Genomic DNA, 24,821 nt, shown 5'->3' on the forward strand with positions numbered 1-24,821 from the left:
AGCAATCTCACCAGAGGTCAGATCATCACAGACATCACCTGATCCCTCGGGTGGCTGAACACAGGTCTGGTCTTAAGAAAGAGCCTGGTTTCAAAGAAACATGAGAAAGAGGTACCCTAGCACCTACCAGGGTGGAGCTTTCTGGCTTGCTTTCCTCCACGCTCTTTCTCTGCACCCAAGGGCACTTTTGGCCTCATTTCCTGATCTTAACAGGCTCACCTGCAGTGCTGTCGAGCTGCTGGGGCAGGCAGGAATGCAGCAGACAGGACTCGCTCTCGTGGCCTTGGCTGCCTGGGTGGCTCTTCAGCCTTCGGAAGGTGAGTGGCCGCCAGCCTCCAGGGGAAGGAGGGGGGCTGCCTTCCAAGATGGAGCTGGAAGGAGTGAGGTATTCCTGCAATTAGGGGTCGGATTTCCAATTATCTACCTGAGAGTGGCATAGGTTTAAATTCCTCATCTCCAAGAGGCAATTTCAGGAAGGAACCTTATTTGCACTTAAAAATCAGTAATTTGCCACCAGCGCAACTTTGAGCAGTGCTTTCTTTTCTGATGATAGTATCTTAAGAGAATTCCTGGGTAGAGGCTGGAGGAAAGCCCCTGTTATTCAACCTTCTTCCCCCTTACTCTGACCTGCTGAACTGTCTGAATACAAGTGTGCATATTCCTGGAAGAAAGATAGACTTGACCTCTGGTTTATGTTTTGGTAAGTGGCAAGCTTTCTGATCAAAGTCAGCCCTGTGGTTACTGAAAACCAAAACTTCAGTCTGATCTTTAAAAAGGGACACAGGATAAAGGAGATGATTGAACCACACAAATTATATCAAAGAGAACTTCTGTTGTGATTTGCTAGCATACATATGGAGATTATAACTGCGTCTGGACTGGAGGCAATCATTTCTACTGTATTTAGGAAACCCTAAATATAGGTATTTAATACCTGACTGATTTGACTCTTTTCCACTGTCTTCTTTTCTGAAATTTTACCCTGAATAGTCTCTAAGTTCAGAAGAGGTGAGATGTAAGTTTTGTTTGGTCTGCTTTTTGAAAAATTAAGCCAACATTTTTATTATTTTTTTTAATTAAAAAAAAGTTTATTTATTTATTTTGGCCGCACCGGGCGGCCTGTGGGATCTTAGTTCCCTGACCAGGGATGAGCGGGTGCCCCCTGCAGTGGAAGTGCGGAGTCTTAACCCCCTGGACCACCAGGGAAGTCCCGAGCCAACGTTTTTAAACTGACAGATTTCAAACACACATACTCATATATACACACATACGAATTAGATTTTAGAGCTTCTCTTGAAAAATCAGATCTGCCAACAATGGTTCCACATTCCCCGGCAAGAACTAGCTAGAGCAGACCAGCCTCTGTCCTACTCTGGAGTTGGCTATCACTCTATTAACTGCCTGGTTCCTGGAGGCATTTGCTTAGGGACGCCCAATAGAGTGCCCCAATCTACTGAGCTTTATTACTGAGCACAGTTCTTCATCTCTAGTCGCTTATCTTAGCAAAACAAAAAGGTTTTCACTTTATATGTTTCTGTTAATTTTTCAGAAAATTTCACCATTGAAATTTTAGGACTCACCCCCATTGTTAAACAAAAGTCTACCAGCTAAGGCTTTATTCCTAGTCTTGGCAATGCAATTTTTTTTCTCACATAAAGCTTTGAAATAAAAGTGTATACAACTCCCCCTTCGGCTTCCGGGCCTGTTTCTAGCCTTCCCCCAGCCGCAGGAGCAGCAGCAGCCCTCCTCCAGGAGAGGAAGGAGGGAGGGGCCGGCAGAGGGGGCAGGGTAAATGGGGGAAGCCCTGCCAGACCCAAGGCCAAGGTCTGCATGGGACTGAGCTCTGGCAGAGAGGGTGGGACCACAAAACACAGAGGTGTTTGAAAAGGAACAGTTGGTGATGATAAGAAAGAGCTGAGGAGACCCAACGGTAACTTTGTGGGTTAGTCTTGGGGCTTTTTCCTAAGGCAGTTTGGGTCACAGGAAAATCACATTGTCTGAGAAGCTCCAGCTTTCTGCAATTTAAAAATAAGTGATGTCGGGGTTAAAATACATGAGAGTAGGCCTGAGAACAGTTGTGGAACTGAGGGGCAAGCCCACTGCTTTCCGTGCCAAACGTCCATTCAAGTGTCTGTGTGTCTGAGGTGCCCTGTGGGAGGTTGTAATGAATTCAGGCTGGGAGGAAGGTCAGGCTGGGAGGGAGAGAGGGAGGCGGGTAGGGAGGGAGGAAAGTGAATACTGAGCAGCGCAGGGAAGGAGGTATACGTGGCCCTGGCAATTGTCTCAGGCTGAGGGAGGGGATAGGGAAGTGGCCCGTGCCAGTGTGGGACTTTGGGAAATACATTTTGTTTTTTGAGGCATTAAATGTTCCATCATCTTAATGGTGCCTGAAGTGTCCATCTTGATGTGATGGCTCAGTAACTGGCATCCCCAAAATATTCTGCATAAATCAGGGAGCAGTTGACTTACCCATAATTAGAAGCCCTGGATTCTCCTCAAAGATAGGGCATAGGGCTTCCCTGGTGGCACAGTGGTTGAGAGTCCGCCTGCCGATGCAGGGGACACGGGTTCGTGCCCTGGTCCGGGAAGATCCCACATGCCGCAGAGCGGCTGGGCCCGTGAGCCATGGCCTCTGAGACTGCGCGTCCGGAGCCTGTGCTCCACAATGGGAGAGGCCACAACAGTGAGAGGCCCGCATACTGAAAAAAAAAAAAAAAAAAAAAAAAAGAATGGGCATACTCCACACCTGCTGACGTGGCTGCCGGCTCCCAGAACTCAATTCCGACTCCATAAAAATGTCTATCATCCAGTGGCCAAGAGCCAGATTATTTAAAGCCACAATCTAGGGCTTTGTGGGCCTTTATTGTGCGTTAAAGACTAAGGGTCCACTTTGTCCAGCAGACACAAGTTGGGGGATTTTGCTTAAGTCCCAAATTGGCTTTCTTCCAATTTCCTGTGACAACCTACTTTCTCAGTGTAGGATGGCTCCTGATTAGAGATACTTGCTAGGGACTTGCTGTTTGCATCCTAAAAGAAAACTTTATCTTTTGTTTGTTTTAATCATAGAAGACCCACTAAGGAGGGTTGGAAGAATATACATTTGTGCTTGAAAGTTGTTCTGAACAGTTGGGACTGTTTCACCAGGAGTGGTTCCTGAGAAGCCAGACAGGACGTGCCCAGTAAATCTGCCCTTCAGTTTCTCTCCAAGTGTGCCCTTTAGTTAAAACAATAGGTCCTGATTTCCCTGAGTTCAATAACTTTATTGGATTTAGCATCTAGATTTGGTTAAAAAAAATCCAATCATCATCTTTATAATGTAGTTCAGGTTTGTTTGTTTTTTTTAAATGTCCTTTTCTATATCTAGAGAAGCAGACTGGCTTCTTATAATAGCAGTCTTCTCAAATTTCAGTCACATATGGGCCCCTTTAAAGAAAAACATTCTCTTTATTCTCAATGATGACTTTTAAATTATTTTACTACATCACTTGATGTATAAACATATAACTAGGTATAAACCCCATATATATGTGTACATATATGTATCTTCTGCAATTGTAAAACCAAAATAAATTTAAAATTTAAATAAAAACACAACTACAAAGCCAAGAAGATTTAAATGTAACAATATTAATTTAACGTAATAGTTAATGTTTGGCCAAAACGAAAATCGCTATTCCAAACATGAATGTAGCACTGATACTCGAGGTGCAGGTTTTGAGTTTCATGTGCATAAACTACCCTGTTCAGAATAAGAAGTGTTTTTTTCCCCACCATCTTTTTCTGTTTGAACCCTGATGGTATAATTTGCCCCTCCCTTAGCATGAACCCATTTTGAAATTCCACTCTGTTCTCTTCTTATTGGCCTGGGACAATTAAGATAGTATCTGACTTGGTAACAACACTAACATAAACTTAAAGCAAAATTCAAATGTCCTGCAAGCGCTCCTTTAAGATGGTCTTCCAGAAGGTCCGGAACATGTCTATTTAAAGATTATCACTGAGATGAAATATTAAATTTAGGCATTGTCTGGAGAGCTCACGGACCCTGAGAACACATCCCCAGAGGTCTATGAAACCCAGTTTAAGAAATGCTGGCATACTGGGAAGAGTGTGAGCTTTGGACTCCAAAATGCCAGGTCAGAAGTCTAACTACATGAACTTGGGGAATTGCTTAACCATGCACAGCCACACAGATTTTAAAAAACATTAAATAGCACCATGAAAACGTTCCTGTACCCAATTCCAACATGTGTGTAGGTTTCCCCAGACCAACAAACAACACTGAACTCCTCTCAATTCTGACACTATGTACCCAGAGATAGAATCAGATTCCACATGCAAAGGGGTCAGCCCAAGGCTGCCCTGCACTTCAGGTGCCAATCGCAAGCCCACATTGTTACCTGTGCTCCTGACCAACTGGCTACAAATGGGTGGTTCCAATGATCTCCCTCCTTGGGTTTGATTAATTTGTTAGAGGGCTCACAGAACTTAGGAAAACCTGGTTACTCACCAGATTACTGATTTATTACAAAGGATATCAAAGGATACGAATCAACAGCTGGATGAAGAGATACATAGGGTGAGGTCCCGAACAAAGGAGCTTCTGTCCTTGTGGAGCTTTGGGCCCAGCATGGCGGCACATGGAAGCATTTTGGTTCCCCAACATAGCTCTCCAAACTCCCTCCTTTTTTTTGCTTTTATGGAGGCTTTATGACCTAGGCATGATTGATTAACTCACTGGCCACTGGTGATTTTTTTTTTTTTTTTTTTTTTTTTTTTTTTTTTTTTTTTTGCAGTACGCGGGCCTCTCACTGTTGTGGCCTCTCCCATTGCAGAGCACAGGCTCCGGATGCACAGGCTCAGCGGCCATGGCTCACGGGCCTAGCCGCTCCGCGGCATGTGGGATCTTCCCAGACGGGGGCACGAACCCATGCCCCCTGCATCGGCAGGCGGACTCTCAACCACTGCGCCACCAGGGAAGCCCATGGTGATTTTTATTTATTTATTTTTGGCCATGCTGTGCAGCTTGTGGTATCTTAGTTCTCCGACCTGGGATCGAACCCAAGCCCTCAGCAGTGAAAGCGAGGAGTCCTAACCACTGGACTGCCAGGGAATTCCCAGCCATTGGTGATTGATTCAACCTCCAGCCCCTCTCTCCTCCCTGTAAATCGGGGTGGAACAACCCTAACCAGCCCGCGTCCTTAGGTGCTTTGCAAAAGTTACCTTCATTAACATGAACCCAGTTGTGGTGGAAAGGGCTTATTATCAATAATGACCAGACACTCATTTCACCTTTATGGTTTGAAGCGTTTTTGGGAACTGAGGACAAGAAAACCAAATATTTTAACAAAAGATGCTCCCATTGCTCTTATTACAAGGCAATTCCAAGCGTTTTGGGAGTTGTGAGTCAGGAACTTACGTATATTTGAAGATCAAATATATCTGAGAAATATATTTTGGTCATGTGAATGACCTATATTTTGGTTGTCTGAATGTCCAAATATAAATATTTCTTATAAATCACAGAACACAATCTACATACTGCTTTATATTCTTTTTCCACTTAATCATAGGTAACAGCATATCTGTACAACACACACAGTCATTCTTAAAAGTTTGCATCATTCATCTTAACAGACAACAAACTTCTTGGAACATTAAAGTTTCATTCATTCATTATCAATCAAGAGTCCTATCAAGAGACAGAAACCAGACAATAATTTGAACAGCAAAAGTTTAATACAACAAATTATCAACTATAACAAGAGATAGGCTTGAAAGAGGACACTAAAGCATACAGGAATAGCAGATTTTCCCAGGACAAAATAGAGTACTCAAGGAAGAGATCCTGCACCCCTTCCCTGCCCAGCTGAGACCAAGACCTTGTTGGAGAGGGCACAGCCATGCTCACTGAATGGCAAAAAAAAATCACCAGGTCTGCCCTCCAGTTTGCAGGGGAAAGTTCTTCAAAGGGAGGTGTCTCACTGGAGGGAGAGGGGGCCAAGGATGGGGCAGTCTGGCTCTGTAGTTGTGCAGCTGACAATATGTTTATTCTGTGGATGCCTTTGAAATGGATGCCTTGGCAATCAAAAGCTTAATGTCAGGCACTTACATTACATCAAAAAAGGTGACTTTCAGGCACTTACACTACAAGGGCCCATCTTAATTTCACAGAATAGGCAATTAAGGGTGAATCTGAAGCTAAGGGGCAATACATTGACAATGGACACATTCCACAAACACTCAGACATCTGGATACCTACTATGGAGCTGGCACTGTGCTGTATATTGACCTCCAGATGATGTCTTTGTTTCCATTTATTGTTTACTATTTGTCACTTCTGTTCTAAGCACTTAAATGTATAAACTCATACAATCCTCACAACCCTATGAGGTAGGTGTATTACCATCTCCATATTGCAGATAAAGAAACTGAGACACAGAGTATTAAGTAACTCACCCAACATCAGCTAGTAAGTGGCAGAGCCCGGGCTTGAACCTGGTAGTCTGTCTCCACACACCCAATGACTGCGCAGTAATGCCTGTCAGCATGTCTCTGTGGCAAAAAATTATCTAACCCCCTTCAAGACTACCCCCTGAGCACTCCAGTGTCCATGATGTACGAAGTACTGGTGACCAAATCTGTTCAGATTAACTAAAGAAAAACCCCCATTCACTCTCCATTACACAAACATTATCTCAGGGCTCCAAGAAGTCTCTGGGAGAACTTTATTTGGGCACAGCAGTTTCATGCATCATATCTTCGTGACTCCTTCTTGCCTATATGGCGACAGCAGTGGACACCTCTGTCTGTAGGCATCCACAGTGTGATGTGGCTCCATCAAGGTGTGAAGTTCACTGGAAGGGGAAATGTGTCCCCAACCATATTTGGAACATTTCTTTAACTACTATCATTCTTTTTTTAATTAAAAAAATTTTTTTGTACCTATTGCCATTCTTAAGTTACACTTATAGACTTGAGATACTGACAGCAGTCAAGTGAATCTTTCTTATCATGTTTATCTTTATCCTGGGAGTATTTCTCTAACGATGGATGTACCTTTGCTCTGTTTCCTTTCTGCTGTGTTCCATAAAGTATTCTTTGTACTGGTGCTTTTCAAACTGCATTTCTAATAAGCCCCCAGGGGACAACCATACTGCAGCTCTGGGAACCGTACTTAGCCATCCATCTAAGGAAGAGATGAAACTGGGTCACCTCTGTATATTAACAGAATCCTTTCCTTAAAACCCAGAATCTAACCTTTATATCCAAATTTGATGTGCAGTGTTTTAGTGCTCGTCTTAAAAGGTCTTGAGCAGGGAAATCTTTAAAGCCTTCTAGTTAGTGACTAAAACTGGATCACAGACATAAAATCAAATCAGGGACAGACATTCCCATTAACCATCCGACTCTGACACTTAATACTGGAAACTGATGACAACCCAAAACCAACAGAATCAACGGCAATAACACTACAATAAGACAAGATAATGCTTTTAATGATACTAATAACATCATCTTTAAAATATTAAATATTTAATTATATAAAATTATATAATATTTAACTATATAAAATTAAATATAATGGACAAATGATTCATCATACTGAACTGACCCCTAATTACTTGAGGGTGGGGGGATGGTATGTTTCTGAAAAGCACTGTATAATTTTAGGACACTTGGGACATAAGACCTTGATCCAAAAAATGATAATCTTATTTTTTTAAAAAGGATAAATATTTAAAAGCCTTAAAACAAGATAAAATGAAACATGATATAAGACTACAACAGAGTTTAGATCAACTCAAGAGACGTTCAGCACTAATGCCAGGCACTGTGCTATGTGGTGTGGGTATAAAGATGTGCTGAGGGAGTTCACAGTCAAAAGACAGTCGTAGGGCTTCCCTGGTGGCGCAGTGGTTGAGAGTCTGCCTGCCGATGCAGAGGACAGGGGTTCGTGCCCCAGTCCGGGAAGATCCCACATGCCGCGGAGCGGCTGGGCCCGTGAGCCATGGCCGCTGAGCCTGCAGCGGCCTGTGAGTCCGGAGCCTGTGCGCCACAACAGTGAGAGGCCTGCATACCGCAAAAAAAAAAAAAAAAAAAAAAAGACAGTCGTATCAACGCTTACTTTTATATATGGTAAAGACAGAAAAGCACAGGGCGTAGTGAGACCTCAGATCCATGTGGGGAAAGAGCAAGACTGGGAAAACGGAGGCAACTGGGAGGGTCAGTTGGCCAGCAGCAAACTGATGAGGTTTGGAACTTGGGCAGTGGTAACAGGGACGAAAAGGGGGAGACAAATCTGAGAAATGTCCAGGGAGTAAAATTTACAGGTGTTTGTGACTGGCTGTGGAGTGCAGGAGGATGGAATGACACATGGGTTTCTGGCTTGGGTAACTGTAAACGATGGTTAAATGAGATGAGAAAATGAAAAGGAGTAAGTTTAAAGTGGCAGGAGATAACGTCCTCAGTTGGATACAGAGGAATGACTGTATTAGGGGAATGAGGAATTTAGTGTCTTGAAAATCAGGGATATGGAAAATTTCTAGGAAGGAAAGGGTAAAAGTGTCACATGCAGCAAGGAGGTCTTCTAAGATATTAGGAAATTGCTAGGGTAGGAACTCTGAGTTCAGGTACAGTGACTCACTAATTTTTGTATACTTAGTGCCTGGAACAATGACTGACACAAGGCAGGCGCTCAATACACGCTGCTGAATTGTACTGATGTGGCAATTACCTTCATTAGTAAAATAATACTTAAACGATTCAAACTCAAAAAGATTTGTATGAGATATTGCTGCTCTTCTCCCAGGGAAGTTTTTTCTTGACCTAACCAAACCTAAGTTTTCATTAAAAAAACTTTTGAAGGAAATGTATTAAACTTATCAATCCAACCGAAGGGGAAAAAAGCAAAGAAAAAAGATGACTGAAAATACAAAATAAGATGGATAAACAAATTTAACCAAAAGTTTAGTGTCATGCTATTAATATCAGAAAAACAGAATTTACGCAAAAGTCTGTAATAGCACTAGAGGAATCTTAGGGAAGGATAAATACAATCAATTCACCAAGAAGGTTCACCCAAGGCTGAGAAAAGGGTGGGGAAGTGATGTGACCGAGGTGAGTCGTGCAAGCGCAGGGTCGAATTTTGTTTTTATTTAAAAGTGCAGTATTTCATTCAACATATATGTCTTTGTATTAATGCTTATTTTTTAAAATGTTGCATTAAAATGTGACTTGTCTTCGTTACTGAGTTTTTTGGCGCCCCTTTAAATTTGGCAACCGAGGCTAGTGCTTCTACTCCAATCCCGGCTGCATACCGGAAGGGTACTTGTACGCGTTTGAAAATATAACCCCAAGCGATGCATTGTAAAAGCAGACAGACTGGCAAGGAAAAAAAAAATCTGACATAATCTCAACAACAGTGTAAGATTCCTTACTTATGTGCATCAGAAACGGATAGATCAAGCACCCAAAACATTAACGGAGGTAGGAAAGACGTGCCCAGCGCAACTGACTTTGCCCCACAGCTCCAGGAAGGACAGCCCGCGGTAGGCCAGGCTGGCCCTGCGCGCCCCGGCCAGGCTCTCCCGCGCCGCCAGAGGGCGTCCTCAGGAGCCGCCGGGCAGAGGCGGGACTCGCGCTACCGCTCGGGGAGGTCTGGGCGGCGGGCGCAGGTGCCTGCGGTTCCAGGGTCGCGGTGGGGGAGGCTCGCGCTGGCGGACGTCCGTGGGCGCGTGAGCAGCCCGGCCACCACGCCGGTCGCGTGATGTTACCCTCCCGGAGGCGCACTCCTCATACTTGCCCGCTTCTCCGCTCCCGCGCCCTCCCTGCGCCGCCCGCACCAAACACCCGCTGAGCGAAAAGCAGGCCCACCTTGCCTGTGGCGCCAAGCAGGTGGCACAGGCGCAGAGACCGGAAAAGCGGCGGGACGTGGCCCAGACAAGCGACGACAAGCACCACCCGCTGCCCGCGGCGGTCGCCCCGAACTCCTCCTCCGCCTCCCCTTCTTTGGGCCGGGGCTTCGGCTTCAGCACCTAGTCTCCCGATCCACGGCTGCCTTGCCTACAGATAGGTGTAGCGCGACAGCCGTAAAGCGCCGCAGCGTCGTGCTGGTGTCTTTTTCCCACCTTCATTTTAGTTTCCTCTGATTTTCCTTTTCTAGGGTCGCGAGTTGAACCCTTTATTTTATCGTGTTTGTGTTTTAAATAAATGTACTTAGGCTAAATTTAGCTGTATCCTACCTGTTATAATAAATAGCACCTCTGCTGGTTTCCAGAATAAATATTTCGTGATTTCACTTTTAACCAACGAGTCCAATGCATTTTTTAGTTTCTAAGCAAATGATTTTTGTAAATTTATAAATATATTTTCTTTATTATTTAGACCCAGATTTTTAAACGGTTACTTTGCACAGGAACTGCCTCTTCAAACACTATATACTAAAAAAGAACTCAACTATATATACGGTAAGATAGTGCTGTGATGTAGGGAAGGAAAAAAAAATGTTTCCTTCTACCCTTCTAGGTTCTGTACTAGGACCCCTGTAACAAAAGACAGATTAACAAGAGAAAAGCATACAAATTTATTTAATGGGTGCCTTTGAGGCGGGAGATAGATGGGCCCCAAACTAGGCATTTACAACTGGCCTACCGTTTACATTTCTCGGGGCAGGAAAAAAGTGGGCTTCAGGCGGGACCCTTACAACTAGCCTCCTGTTTGCATTTCCTGAGACAGAAGTTAGATGGGCTCCAGGTTAGACATTTAAAAGCAGCCTCCTGTTTACTTTCCAAAATGGAAACTATAACAGGGACAGGGTAAATAGCCAAGCTTTGTCTCTTGTGGATGCCTTAAGATAACAGTTATGGCAAGAACAAAGAGGGGCAAAACCTTGTTTGAGTAAAGGATCAAGGGATCTCCTCCCCCCCACCTCCTTGGGGCAAGGGAGACACTAAACATATACAGAAAGTCTCCTTGGGGGTCAAAAGTCAGGGAACAACGCCAGGCCATGATGAGTCTTGCTTCCCCCCTCCCCGAATCCTTTGTGTTGAGATCCATCTTAGCTGAGAAGTGCGTGCGCACCTACGGGGAGGGTCCTGAGACAAATTAGCCTTAGAGGGACAAAGCAAGATGATTGGCCAGAAGAGAGACAAGGACCCAGAAAACTGCCCCCTCATAAAGGATTTCAGCTTCCCAAAGGTGCGACTCTCTCTCTCTCGGAGTTTGCCTGTGCGTCTTTGCGCATGTACTCTGCTTTTGCAAAAAACTTTTTACTTTTCTCTTTACCTTCTGCCTCCTCGCCTGAATTCTTTCCTGACAAGGCAGGCAAGAACTGGGGGTTTAGGCCTTAGCCGCTGGCCTCTGTGGTCTAGCAGTTAGGACTCCCGGTCAGGGAACTAAGATCTTGCTTCCAGCTACTGCTCACTGCTGCTTGCTACAAGCTGCCGCTTACTGCTGTGTGCGTCCGAAATCACCTTCACGAGGAAATGAAGACCCAAAGAAGCAGTTTGAGTTACTGAAATGGAGCAGGACCCTATGGCCCTTCCCCCCACCCACCATGTCCTCAGCCTGCCTTTTATCTGTGGAAAAAATTGAGCCAAAGAATAAGTTTCATCAGAGAAGTGAGAAAATGCAGAAACAGGAAAACCGTCAAAGGAGACCAAATTATAATAGTTTAGTCATTAAGCAAAGTCAAGGACTTTTAGTTTCTCCTTAAGGTTTATAGATGATATTCTGAGCCATATCCTGTGAGCTGTACATAAGCTGCCACAGTTCCAAGAATTGGCCTCGAAAGAAATGGGAACAAACCAATCCCGGAACTGAAGATTAACTGTACCTAAAACAATCGATATGACGCTGGTCAGACCACCGATGACTGTCAGAGCTTCTGCACCACGTAGCCCCCTCCCTCTGTCTATACAAGCTCTTGCCCCCTGATTGTCAGGGGGGGAGTCGGCCTTTGGACAGGAGTCTGCCCTCCATACCCTGCCCCCACCCCGGTTGCCGGCATCCAAAACAAAGCAAACTTTCCACCAACCTGGCCTCTTTATTGGCTTTTGAGCGGTGAGCAGCTGGACCTGGGTTCGGTAACATTACGACTTATACATTAAGTTGGACAAAGAGTGGTAATTGTGAAAACGTGAGAAGACAAAGGAACTTGGGCTAAAGCAGTTAACCATGGAAAAGTGACTAGGAACGCAAGGCTTAGTTTAACAAGGTTCGTTTGTGGTTCGTTTGTGCAGATTTTCCTTGTCTTCAGCTTCCTGTGGGGTGGAGATACCATCTCACTTCACCCAGAAGGTGGGGTGGTACCACCCTCTGCTGCTAAAAATTTCTTTCTTCCCCAGATGTTGGGAGAGTACCTTTTACGTGGAAGTTTTCTATCTTGCTTTTAGGAAGGTCATTTCTGCATCTGTTGGTTTTTTAAGTGGCTTTAACTTAAAATAATCAACATGCCAGAGAGGCATATTTTGGGGTGGCGTGTTCTGAACTCTTTCAGTGACAAAACATTAGAAATTGTAGATGAAATGTACAATTTCTTAGAAAGCTAAGATATCAAAATTGACTGGAGAAGTTACAGAAAATCTAAATAAACATGTAACTACTAAGGAAGTTAAGTCAGAATTGAACATCTTTTCTTCAGACAGACAGCAGGCCTAAATGGTTTTAGAGGTTTTACCGAACATTGGAGGGACAGATAATCCTTGTCTTACACAAACTTTTTCAAATAATAGAAAAACAGAGAAAGCTACCCAATGCATTGTTGAGATTAATATAATGTTAACACTCAGAACATTCAAGGATGATATCAGGGGATAAAAGTATGGACTAATCTTTTTTATGAACATAGATGAAAAAATATAAAAATGAAAAAATAAAAATATGTTTTTATATTTGTCATCGAAATCAGAGGAAGTTCCTGGTGGTTCTTTAAAAATGGAAATATTGATAGGAAGCTGCTCTAGAAAACCTCTAGGGGGCAATGTTATCTAAAAGAATCTTACCTTTGCCCTAGTCCAAACCACCCTGTTAAGATTCTTCATTGCTTAACTCCTTGTGCACGCTTCAGAGGATTCCATCTTTCTTGGCCTTTTACATTTCCAGCTGCCTCACTAGGGCACCAGTCACATCTGTGAACATATGATAAATGCTGGCCTGCCTCTTGCCTTTCGATAGTTAATCTGTCTTAGGTTAAGTGATCTCCAGGTGAGCCCAGCCTACCTTTATATCTGAGAAGTATAATTCAGTTTATTAAGTACATATAGGTCCTGAGTGCTTTTCTGCCTTAAAACTGTGCTTTGAATTGATGTCAGCACTCCGAAAACTCAAATTCTTAAGCACATAGGTTTGCCTATGATTCTTAATTCCCACAATGCTTCTGAAAGTGTATTTCATATTTTATAGTTGCCTGGGTTACAACTAATAACAGAAGTATGTGTAGTAGTAACTCTTCATCTTTCTACCCCCAGGGCCCAGCATAGTGATTCACTGTAAAAGAGCTCATAGACATAGATATAGATAGTATTTCATTTATAAAAATTCACATAGTAATTCTTATATAGTAAGATGGGTGAATGAATGAATGGTTACATGAATAAACCCAAAACCTTGTTTGGGATAGTAAAACAGTTTGACTTGAAGAATGGGAAGCACAGCGTAGCTAAAGAAAGAAACAATTAGTTTAAGGAAATCAATGCATTAATAAATGTGAGGACAGCCAGTGTCCTTCTCCCATCGTACTTTTTAAAAAATTGAAATAAGGAATTCCCTGGTGGTCCAGTGGTTAGGACTTGGTGCTTTGCTGCTGTGGGCCTGGGTTCAAAGCTCAGCATGCCTCCACCCCCCCAAAAAAAGCATATAATTCGGGGAGTTCCCTAGTGGCCTAGTGGTTAGGATTCTGGGCTTTCACTGTCATGGCCCGGGTTCAATCCCTGGTCAGGGAATTGAGATCCTGCAAGCTGCGGGGTGTGGCTAAAAAAACCAAAAACAACCAAAAAAAGGGGTACAGTTCAGTGATTTTTAGTATATTCACAGAATTGTACAACCATTACCACTGTCTAATTTCAGCCTGTTTCATCAACCCAGAAAGAGACCCTGCACCTATTAGAAGTCATATCCCATCCCCTCCTACTCCCACCCCTGGCACCCACTAATCTGCTTTCTATCTTTATGGATTTGCCTATTCTGAACATTTCATATAAAGGGATCATACAATATGTGGCTTTTTGAATCTGGCTTCTTTCACTTATAATCTCTCCTTGTCCCAAGAGCAGGGACCTCTATGGCTTAGAGCTGACACCACTGAGGGGTTTTACTCGTTTCTTTTAACCTCTAATTCAGGGGCTAACTTCTGTCTGTTATTATGAGACTGCCACCTGCAGCCACTGTTGACTATAATTTCTAATTTTTTTAAAAAAAATGTATTACCCACTTGGAAGAATGGGGAGCATAGAATACTGTGTGCATGTGGCATGTAGGAATTTGCAGATACACATTTTAGTAGGAAATTAGGTTTCCTTGCATATTTGTGTTGCCCTTTTCTCCTTATATCTGGGTAACATAAGCTCCTTCTAACCTGACTTCCTGCCCCAGTCACTCCTCCCTTATCTTATCCCCACTTGCTCATCACTGCAAGACAAATTTTCCTAAAACCCTTCTCCTTTCTCAAATCTTTAATGGACTCCATTTCAAAAAAGATAAACCTCCTTAGACTGACCTTCAATGGGGTGTGACTTCAGTCTATGCTTTGAACATACCTCCCATTACTCAGCTTCCCAGCCACTCAGCTCAGACCAAGTGGTCTATTTTTCTCTATTCTCTAAATGTGCCCTGGGCTTTCCTATCTCAGAACTCTTGACCATGCACTTCCTTTGGCTTGGACAAGTTTTCTCCATTTTTCTCCACCCATCCAAGTCCTTAAAGATTCAGTTAAAAACTTCCCTGGTGGGTCCATTTCGAACCTGCTCCAGGGACCCATGTAGTTGCTCCCTTCTGAGCTCACGGGACACTTTGTCAACCTCACTTCTTTAAGCCAGCACGGTTACAAGCCCAGTAACATCATCTGAAGCTGTTTCTCAACTCTTGCCTTGTTGTGTGTCTTTGCTTGTGCTTAGTTTTATCTCCCCGCCCCCAATACAGTGTAAGTTCTGGAGGGTAGAGACGTGTCCTGCCCTGGAGTCTGCATGTACAAAGCCCCCAGTAAGTGTTTGCCTCTTGCTTCAGTGGGTTAGCATTCTGTTTCTCTAGAGTCTTCAAGATAAGAGCCCGGGCAGTGCTCGGTAAACTGTAAGAGCTCACATTTCTTTCTTCTCCTCTTTCAGCCATACTTCCCATTGCCTCCAGCTGCTGCACGGAGGTTTCACATCATATTTCCAGAAGGCTTCTGGAAAGAGTGACCACATGTAGCATTCAGAGAGCTGACGGGGACTGTGACTTGGCTGCTGTCATGTGAGTGTTCTTGGGCAGGGAGGTCTAGACCTGCAGCGTGGCCGTTTCTCGTCTAGCGAACAATAGGTTGGGGAGACTTTGCCTGATACACGGCATACAAATAATTATTTGAACAAGGGAGGGGAGGGTGGCGTGAATGCGCACTCTCTCTGTGCCAGGATGTCCAGAGGCACATGCTAACCCTCCGTTCCCTGCACTGCACCGCTGTGCTGAGAGGGAAATGCCTTTAGTCACCAAACAGTGTGCACGACTTTCCTCAGCCAAACAAGGGACATTCTGAGTGAAAACAAAAGCAAAAACAAAAATAAAAACAGAAGGTGACTCTATTCAATTTCATGGCTTTAACTATAATTTTTCCCTGCAAGTAATGGGCTGCTATCATTTTTCCTCTCTGAATTCATCAGAAATGTATGTAAGATTCAAACAGAAGCGTGGAGGTGTCCGTACCTGTCACAAGTGCTGCATGCAGTCAAGTTCAAATGCCCTTCTTTGCTTTTGGTTCTGGGCTATTGGTTCTTGGTGAATCTCTCACCCCTCGTACCTCCACCCGTGGCTCAGCTATTCAGAACTCTGGACTTACATATGTACTCAACATCTCCACAGAGACCTTAGAATCGAAATGCATTGGTACTTAGGAAATCTGGGTTCTGACAATAATGCTGTGAGGAAGGCGTAAATCATATCCATGTCACACAGGAGAACGCTGTCACTGAGCAGATGACATAGCTCACCTGGTGACAGATAGCTAGTGAACAGCAGAAATGGGATGAGAACCCAGGTCTCTTCATTCAGAAGACTATATTCCAAGGTCTCTCAAAACAACGGTGGGACTACCCATAAAATGTTCTCCGAAACTCCAAAGCATTTGGCACCTTTAAATCATAACAAGGGCACATTAGGCATCTCCCAGGAGTGCTGGTTTTAATACCACTTGTGGCTCCAGGTGACACAAAGAAGCCCAGTGCCGATGCCTGAGTTCCTGAGTCACTGGGGAACCTCTTTATTTTATTTATTTTTTTTTATTTTTTATTTTTTTGGCGGTTCGCCGGGCTCTCTCTGTTGTGGCCTCTCCCGCTGCGCAGCATAGGCTCCGGACGCGCAGGCTCAGCGGCCATGGCTCACGGGCCCAGCCGCTCCGCGGCATGTGGGATCCTCCCGGACCGGGGCATGAACCCATGTCCCCTGCATCGGCAGGCGGACTCTCAACCACTGCACGACCAGGGAAGCCCGAACCTCTTTATTAATTGAATGAATTCAACAAATATATATTGATTAGCGATTATGTACCAAGTACCCTTCTATGTGCAAAGATACAGCAGTAACAAAACAGACTCTGCCCTCCTGCAGTCCCCAGGAGACTCTATCCAACGGGGTCCTGCAGACCATTCTCTGAGGTTTAAGATACATTTTCCCCCCTTTCCAAGGAATCCATCCGTTACTCATCCTTGAGAAACACTTCTCCAAGAAAAGATTCTCAGAAGTTCAGAGGAAGAGTTTGTAAGCTGTCCATGGATAGACTTTTTTCTGGTCAGGGGGCTATGAATTCCCTGAAATTTGTGGGTCTGAATGTGTGAGCATTTTCTTAGGGAGAAGGTCCATAGAATTTACAAGCTCCTCAAAAGGATCTCATATCCAACAAAGTTTAAATATCACACTTGGGGTTAGATGTACAGAGGAAGACAATTCCTGACCCAAACTTTTAATAAGCGTGGGTGTCTGTGGGGGAGAAGCGAGAGGACCGGAAATTCTCTCAGTGTCTCCGCAGATCACACCCCCTCACTGGAGCTGTCAGCTCAGGAGGGTGGGTCGGCGGGAACCAGTGACTCCCATAGCAATCCGGGGAATACTATCTGACGAGCTGCCTTCTGAGGGGTTGCTTCACGTTCCCAACGGGCTTGAAAAGCTCCCATAGTATATGCCTGGCCAAGATCCTATCAGTTTTTATTTAATCTGAATAAATAGTGCTGGTAATAGTTGCAGAGTGAAAATTCATAGGCAGTTCACGGATAGGCAATGCTCTGGAAACACCTGGGTATTTGTGTCAGCCCTACCTAGCTGAAGTAAATCTGCCTGAGGCTGCTCTCAGAAATGGTAGATTCTCAGCTTTCAATTCCCTCCACCTCACTGGCATATGTCACCTCAGACTAAAAAAGCCTTCAGAACTTGTAAGGTCTCCCGTGGGACTCCCAGAAAGCCACAGAGAAAGAACCAGAGGAGGTGTCTGTGCGTATATGAGTTAGAGATAGATACCTGGGGACTCTCAGGGGACGCTATTCTCAGAATTTTCAGAGAAGGTTCTTTGGGTTAAGCAGGTGTGAGACAGAGATCTAAAAGGTATAGGTACAGGGACTTCCCTGGTGGTCCAGTGGGTAAGACTCCATGCTCCCAATGCAGGGGCCCTGGGTTTGATCCCTGGTCGGGGAACTAGATTCCCCACGCCGGAGCTAAGAAGCCTGCATGCCACACTAAAAAGTCCGCATGTCGCAACTAAGGATCCCACATGCCGCAACTAAGACCCAGTGCAGCCAAAATAAATAAATGAATAAAATAATAAATAAATATTAAAAAATAAAAGGTATAGGTACAGAAATATTGCAAATCCTCACTTCGATAAGGGAAAATATGATCAAAAACATGATTCTTCATTTTAAAAAGGACTCAATCCGCCTGCCGATGCAGGGGACATGGGTTCGTGCCCCGGTCCGGGAGGATCCCACATGCCGCAGAGCAGCTGGGCCCCTGAGCCATGGCCACTGAGCCTGCGCGTCTGGAGCCTGTGCTCCGCAACGGGAGAGGCCACAACAGTGAGAGGCCCGCGTACCGGAAAAAAATTTTTAAAAATAAAATAAATAAATAAAAAGGACTCAATTTTAATTAAAGGGAAACTCTGAAGCCAATCACTTGGATCTAAAAATACTTCATCCAAGTACAAGTTTTTTAATTGGCCCCTCTGTGCTGATAAGACAGCTGAAAAATATAGAGTAGTTATGACCTGGTCTCAAATAAGATGAAATTGGACTATGTAGTATTTTGTAATCATAAATTACAGGTCATCTCTGTTGTGTTTTCTGATTCGACATAAATAAATAAATGTTCTCTTGTTTTCAAATTGTTTTACTACAGACCATGTTTTTACTTATCCAAAATGTAGTCCCTTAACCTTGACTGTGTATAAAGACGTTAAGGTTTGAGACAAGTGTTTTAGATGTAGAAAATATTGCAAGCGTTGAAAATACAATTCCCCAAAAGCATGTATCAATATTATTAATCACAATTAACTAATATAAATGAACTTACATTGAACTCACTAGATTGATTTCCTTGTCCTTTCTGCCTAGGAATAGGTCCTTTGTTTCGCACCCTTTAAACAATCACTGGAATATTTGATGTCTGAGACAGCAGTTTGTTTAAAATTTCTCTCCAGTGACTTCATTAAAGAGCTTCTAGCTCTTTCTAAACATAAACACAAGGCAAAGTTGTATATCTTGAGAAGAGCACTGCATTTTTTGGTTTCTGTTTTTGTTGTCATCTTTTGGCCATGCCGTGCAGCATGTGGGATCTTATTTCCCAGACCAGGGATTGAACCCTTGACCCCTGCAGTGGAAGCGCAGAGTCTTAACCACTGGACCGCCAGGGAAGTCCCTGAGTTTTCTTGAATCATATAGACATTATCCGTTGGGAAGAAAATTTAGAGTTATTGAATAAAGATATTTGGGGATCTTTAGTACCTTTTCAAAAGTGGTGTTGAAGGGCTGTTGTGCTTAGAGGAATAGGTAAAGAAATAAAGTTTAGGGATCAAGTATAGGTATAGTCTATGGCAGGGCCACCCCTTTAAATCCACTGGACTGTCGCTAGCTACTCTCTTATTGGTAAAAAAAAAAAATCAAGGGATCAGCCTAATGGTTTCTTAGAGTCAAACCTCTTCACCTAGAAATTCACAACCAGGTGGGTCAGTGCCATCAAAATATCGGGGAGTTGGGGGGAGGGGAGGGAGTGTGAAATAGGCTACCTCCTTGCCCGACATTACCTCGTCTCTTTTTATCCTGATGGAGACACATGGGATACAAGTGGAAGTTTAAGCAGTCTTTAAATTTTAGGGTTTTAAAACATCAGAGCATCTTGGATTTTGGAGCTGTGTTCTGGCAGCTGATTTTTCCCTTTGTATTGCACTGAGAGTTTGAGGCCCCAATGGGTAGGCCTTTGAAAAGGGTCTCACATGGCTGGTGTTGCCTGTTTTCCTGTGGCTTTCTTCCTCCCTGGATCCTCTGTCTGTATTCCCCCATCCAGGTCTCTCCTGCAGTCCCAGAGCCAGTGCCCCTCCCTGAGGCTCCCCCAGGAATAGTGGTGTTGAGTCCTAGTTCTCTCCTGTGTAACCAAAGGGCTTATCTGGGTGTCGGTGGAGTCTTTCTACACTGGATGTCTACTCAGGTTCTTGCTGACACCACAGGGAGAGGAGAGAATTTAGTCCTTTGGAAAGGGTAGGAGCTTCAGCTCTTTCTTGTTTGTTGTTTTTTCCTCCACATTAATGCTATAGCCACGTTTTCTCCTATAATAGCTTAAGGCAAACCAACTGGCCATAGTGAGAAGTAGCTTCTCTTTTGAAGACCTCTCAATCTACTACACTTAGAGAATGTGTTGTCCTCCTACTAAGATGCCTCACTTCTTTCAAATTAACAATCCCACATGCTGGCTTTATCATGCTCAAGTGCATTCAAGCCTTTCCCAACTTTTCCTCCCATTTTAGGTGTCCCCACATTAGCTGATGATTCCTCTTGGGTCATTTGGAGAGATGGCAGCCTGCTCTCTATCACGGTTTTTTCCCCCAAAGAAAAGGGTAGGGGGTTTCAATTTATGCAGATACAGAAATATTGTATATGTAGAGCCAGCAGGATCTGCAACATTTAATAAAAAGATGGATGGCATCTGATGGGGTATTAAAAGTCACAATATCTTTTGTAACAAGAAATCCTTCTAGTTACCAGAAATTGTGAATGGTGCTCTAGGAGCCCCCCACCCCAATGTCAACATTTCATACAGAAAAATGAAAACGAAAACAAATTCTGAGACATGGTATAGATCTATATTACATTAAAATGTTAATAAATGTCTGGAACATTTTAGTTGATTGTTTTGTTGAAACAAAACCAGATTGTCCTTATTTTGGACAATTTTCACTTCATATCTACAACTAATTACTGGATTCCTTCTCTGAACAAGGCCTTTTCAAGACACTTCCAAACTATTCCTCCTTCGAGGCTCCACAGAAAAAGGAGAGAGTCTGAGACAAGTACTCAGATAAAAGGTGGAGTAAACTAAGTGTCAGAAGAGAGGTAACAAGCACCACGGAGATTCAAAGGAAAAAGGAGGACATTTAGCTGAGAGGATCTAGAAAAACCTTAAGGAGGAGGATGTGTTTAAGATGGGCAGTGAGGAAGGAATTGGTTTTGTTGGGTGCTTGGGGTCAGTAAAGAGAATTGTTTTCACATGGTTTCTCTCCTTCCTTCCCCCTCCCCCTCCCCTCCCCTCCCCCTCCAATTCCTTCTCCTTCTCCTTTTAGTATTTTCTGCAGGTGTCTGAGGAACCACAGGCAGCACCATAGTAAAGATTCATCCTTGTGGTCCTCAGCTTTAGGATTCAGTCTATGTCCAAAGATACACTGTCCCAAAGTGGGAACTGCCTATAAGTTCACTAAGTTTTTACTGACTTGTACTTTCTATCAGTGATTTTTTTTTCTTCCCTTCTTGGCAGCCTTCACATCAAGCGCAGAAGAATCTGTGTCAGCCCGCACAATCACGTTATTAAGCAATGGATGAAAGAACAAGCAGCCACGAAAGATGCTAAAGGCAACATTTGCCATAAGAAGAAACACCACGGCAGGAGGAAGAGTAAAGGGGCACATCAGGGGAGGCATCAAACACATGGCCATAAAACTCCTTATTAGAGAGAGTACAGATGAAGCTACACAGATGAGTCCTGAGTGAACTTGGCCATGGCTGGCTATAAATATATCATATGAATGTTCCAACAGGGAACAGGGCAAAGCAAAATATTTTTTTAAAGGAACAATTATACAGATGCAAATGTAGCCAATAATACACTCAACTGAAAAATGAAATGAAGAGAGAATACTTATCTTCACATAATATTTTAAGCGCAGCATACAAATCGAATTTCTCCAACTTTTTTATTATGATGTTTTCCAAACCTACAGAGAAGTGGAAAGAATGGTATGCCTTTACCTAGATTAATCCTTGGTAGTATTCTGCCACATTTGTTTTGTTCTCTTGCTTCTCTCCTTGTACATGTATATATAAAACATTATATACATAAAGATATAATTTTTTTCCTGAACCGTTAACCATTTGAAAATAAGTTACAAACATCATGACACTTCATTCCTAAACTGTTTTTAGTGTTACAACTTGGCATCCTTCAAGAATAAAGACATTCTCTATATAATCACATAATCAGCTTTATACCTAGAAACAATTTCATCATATATATGATACAATATATATGTTCATATTCCACATTTAAATTTCCCCAACGATCTCCAGAGCATAGATTTTTTTTCAACCAATTAATCAAGGTTCACATATTGCAATTGTTATATTTCTTTTTTTTGGAATTTTGGAATTTTATTTATTTTTTTATACAGCACGTTCTTATTAGCTATCCATTTTATACATATTAGTGTGTATATGTCAATCCCAATCTCCCAATTCGTCACAGCGTCACCCCCCGCCGCTTTCCCCCCTTGGTGTCCATACGTTCGTTCTCTGCATCTGTGTCTCAATTTCTGCCCTGCAAACCGGTTCATCTGTACCATTTTTCTAGGTTCCACATATATGCGTTAATATATGATATTTGTTTTTCTCTTTCTGACTTACTTCACTCTGTATGACCGTCTCTAGATCCACCCACATCTCTACATATTTCTTTAGTATCTTTTCATCTAAGAAAGTCCCTCTGCTTTTTTTCTTTCTTTCTCCCCATGGCATGAACTTTTTTAAAAAAAGAGTGTAGGCCAGAACCTGTTCTACATTCTGGGTTTGTCTGTTTCCTCAGGATCATGTTCAGATTTAACATTTTTTGGGAAGAATGCTTCCTTTGTGAATTAGTATATTTCTTATTGCACCATTTAGAGTTCATGAACAGTGGAGTTCATTTTCTACATAGAAAACTTTTAGCTGACTATCACCTTAAAACATGTACTAGTTTGAGTATTGCTGTTGTTTGGACTGACAAATTTGGATGCTGATAAAAACGCCTGCTTTGCTCTGGGGGCCATCTGCCTCCTAGAGTCAGTTCTTGGCGCTTGTAAGCGGTCCAGAGTTGGGTCCTGTGTGGGATGATTTTATGGTGTCCTAAACAAGGAGCCTACATCCTTTCATTCCTAACCCACCTCTCAAGGCTCTGCTGCTCTTTTGGCCTCCTTGCTCACAGAGGCTTCGGGATGTAGAGTAAGAGGTAGTTTTCATAAACAGCCACCAGATGGCAGCAGCACAGGGTCCACTCAGCCAAGTGTCAGGCGTCTGAGTCGCTGCCGGCCGCTCTCTGGCACTGGTGTTGCCAGCATGACTTTGGAGGTGTTAATGAAGCACACGGAGGTGCTGAACCTAATGTAGGTTAAAAATATCACCAGGGGCCTCCCTGGTGGCGCAGTGGTTGAGAGTCCGCCTGCCGATGCAGGGGATACGGGTTCGTGCCCCGGTCTGGGAGGATCCCATATGCCGCGGAGCGGCTGGGCCCGTGAGCCATGGCCGCTGGGCCTGCGCATCCGGAGCCTGTGCTCCGCAACGGGAGAGGCCACAACAGTGAGAGGCCCGCATACCGCAAAAAGAAAAAAAAAAAAAAAAAAAAATCACCAAATGACCGTGTGTCTAATACTCCTCATTGACACTAATTTAGCATGTGATTTATTTATTCTTACCGTCAATGCTGCGAGTTTTGTATTGATGTTTCCACTTTATGGATGAGGAAACCGGAAGCTCATGGGGTAAAATGACTTGCTCAAGGGCACACAGTAAATGGCAGAGACAGCCTTGTACCCAGGTCTCCAGACGCCTCCTGTTCTCCCATCAGCCCCAGCAGTCGAGCCTAGAAGGTGTGGACATGGAAGTGGGGTAGAAGAGGAGGAATTCAGGTAAAGATCTGGGCATCAGGTGCCCCACGAAGGGCCAGGGATGCCTGCTGACGGTTTTGCTTGGGTCGAGAATCAAGACATGTTGCTACTGGCATTGGTGCTGACACTGGCAAACAACGTCTTCATAGATTAGAACAGGCCCCAACATGATTCTATTGTCTTGCACTCTTAGGCAGTGAAGGAAATTGCACACTATTTATGGCCTTTGTTCTGCAAAATCTCCCTTACCAGCTGCTTCTTTTCAACTTAAAGACAGATTTTGTCAGAAAATGAGGCATGCTTCCACTCAACTCCATCATGCTTTTTAATATGCTAATATGATAAAGCAGGTAATCCTGAGGAAAATAATTCCTAAATGTCTTAGTCCGTTCCAACTGCAATAACAAAATCTAATACCGCAGATTGGGTGACTTATAAACAAACCTTTATGTCTCACAGTTCTGGAGGCTGGGAAGTCCAGGATCACAGTGTTGGCAGATTCGGTGTCTGGTGAGGGCCCTCTTCTGGGTTGGAGACTGCTGACTTCTCTCTATGTCTTCACAAGGTGGAAAGGACTAGAGAGCTCTCTGGAACCTCTGTCACAGGGCACTAACCCCATTCGTGAGGGTTCTATGCTCATGACACCTCCCAGAGACCCCGTCTGCTGATCAACTTTGGGGGTTAAGATATCAACATATGAGTTTTAGAGGGACACAAACATTCAGACCATAGTGCTAAATATTCCCTTTTGATCTTGTAGTCCTATCAACCAATGTCATCAACTTGCAAGTTCTAAAAGCTGAAGAAAGTGACATTGAATTAAAAATAATTAATAAAATAAGATAATAATATGGGAGTGACTTAAAGTCAATCACAAGTTTTAAAATTAATTAATCATAACAGACAACATTAATGAAAAATTAAAATAAAAACATTGGTCTCTAATCCTCTCAACCAACAACTTGAATTATTTTCAATTTTGTCTCCCTTCCAGTCCAGATCCAGAATTCTACACAATTTTTTGTAGCTATAAGGACAGTAAGTTGTATGCTATATTTTAAAATTTTGATTTTACTGCAATGCAAATAAATGAAGCTTTGTATAAGGACCACATGCCTGGGAGAACAGCTTCTTAAAGAAATTCCATTTTACAGGCCATCACATGTGCTTATTAAAACATTACTGTGTCACCAATACTGCACTATGAATATATCACACAGGTTAACCCTCTAAGTTTTTTTTTAGATT

At 43.3% G+C, this 24,821-nt stretch overlaps 1 protein-coding gene across 1 annotated transcript; it reads left to right on the plus strand.

Annotated features, from left to right (window-relative positions):
- Positions 1-252: 252 nt before the first annotated feature.
- CCL28 (C-C motif chemokine ligand 28) lies at positions 253-21,737 on the plus strand. Its single transcript, XM_082622381.1, has 3 exons — positions 253-317; positions 15,322-15,448; positions 21,197-21,737. The coding sequence occupies exons 1-3, from the start codon at positions 254-256 to the stop codon at positions 21,387-21,389; spliced, it is 384 nt and encodes a 127-aa protein (XP_082478507.1). The 5' UTR covers position 253; the 3' UTR covers positions 21,390-21,737.
- Positions 21,738-24,821: the final 3,084 nt, after the last annotated feature.

Source organism: Mesoplodon mirus (assembly GCF_964341445.2).
Source record: "Mesoplodon mirus genome assembly, chromosome: 5".
Lineage (NCBI taxonomy): Eukaryota > Metazoa > Chordata > Mammalia > Artiodactyla > Ziphiidae > Mesoplodon > Mesoplodon mirus.

What these genes read in the sequence shown, in the direction of transcription:
- CCL28 (XM_082622381.1), top strand. Translation starts at nt 254, where the DNA reads ATGCAGCAGACAGGACTCGCTCTCGTGGCCTTGGCTGCCTGGGTGGCT. An exon ending in GGCTCTTCAGCCTTCGGAAG is followed by an intron (nt 318 to 15,321) that starts GTGAGTGGCCGC and finishes CTCCTCTTTCAG; the next exon opens with CCATACTTCCCATTGCCTCC. An exon ending in TGTGACTTGGCTGCTGTCAT is followed by an intron (nt 15,449 to 21,196) that starts GTGAGTGTTCTT and finishes CCTTCTTGGCAG; the next exon opens with CCTTCACATCAAGCGCAGAA.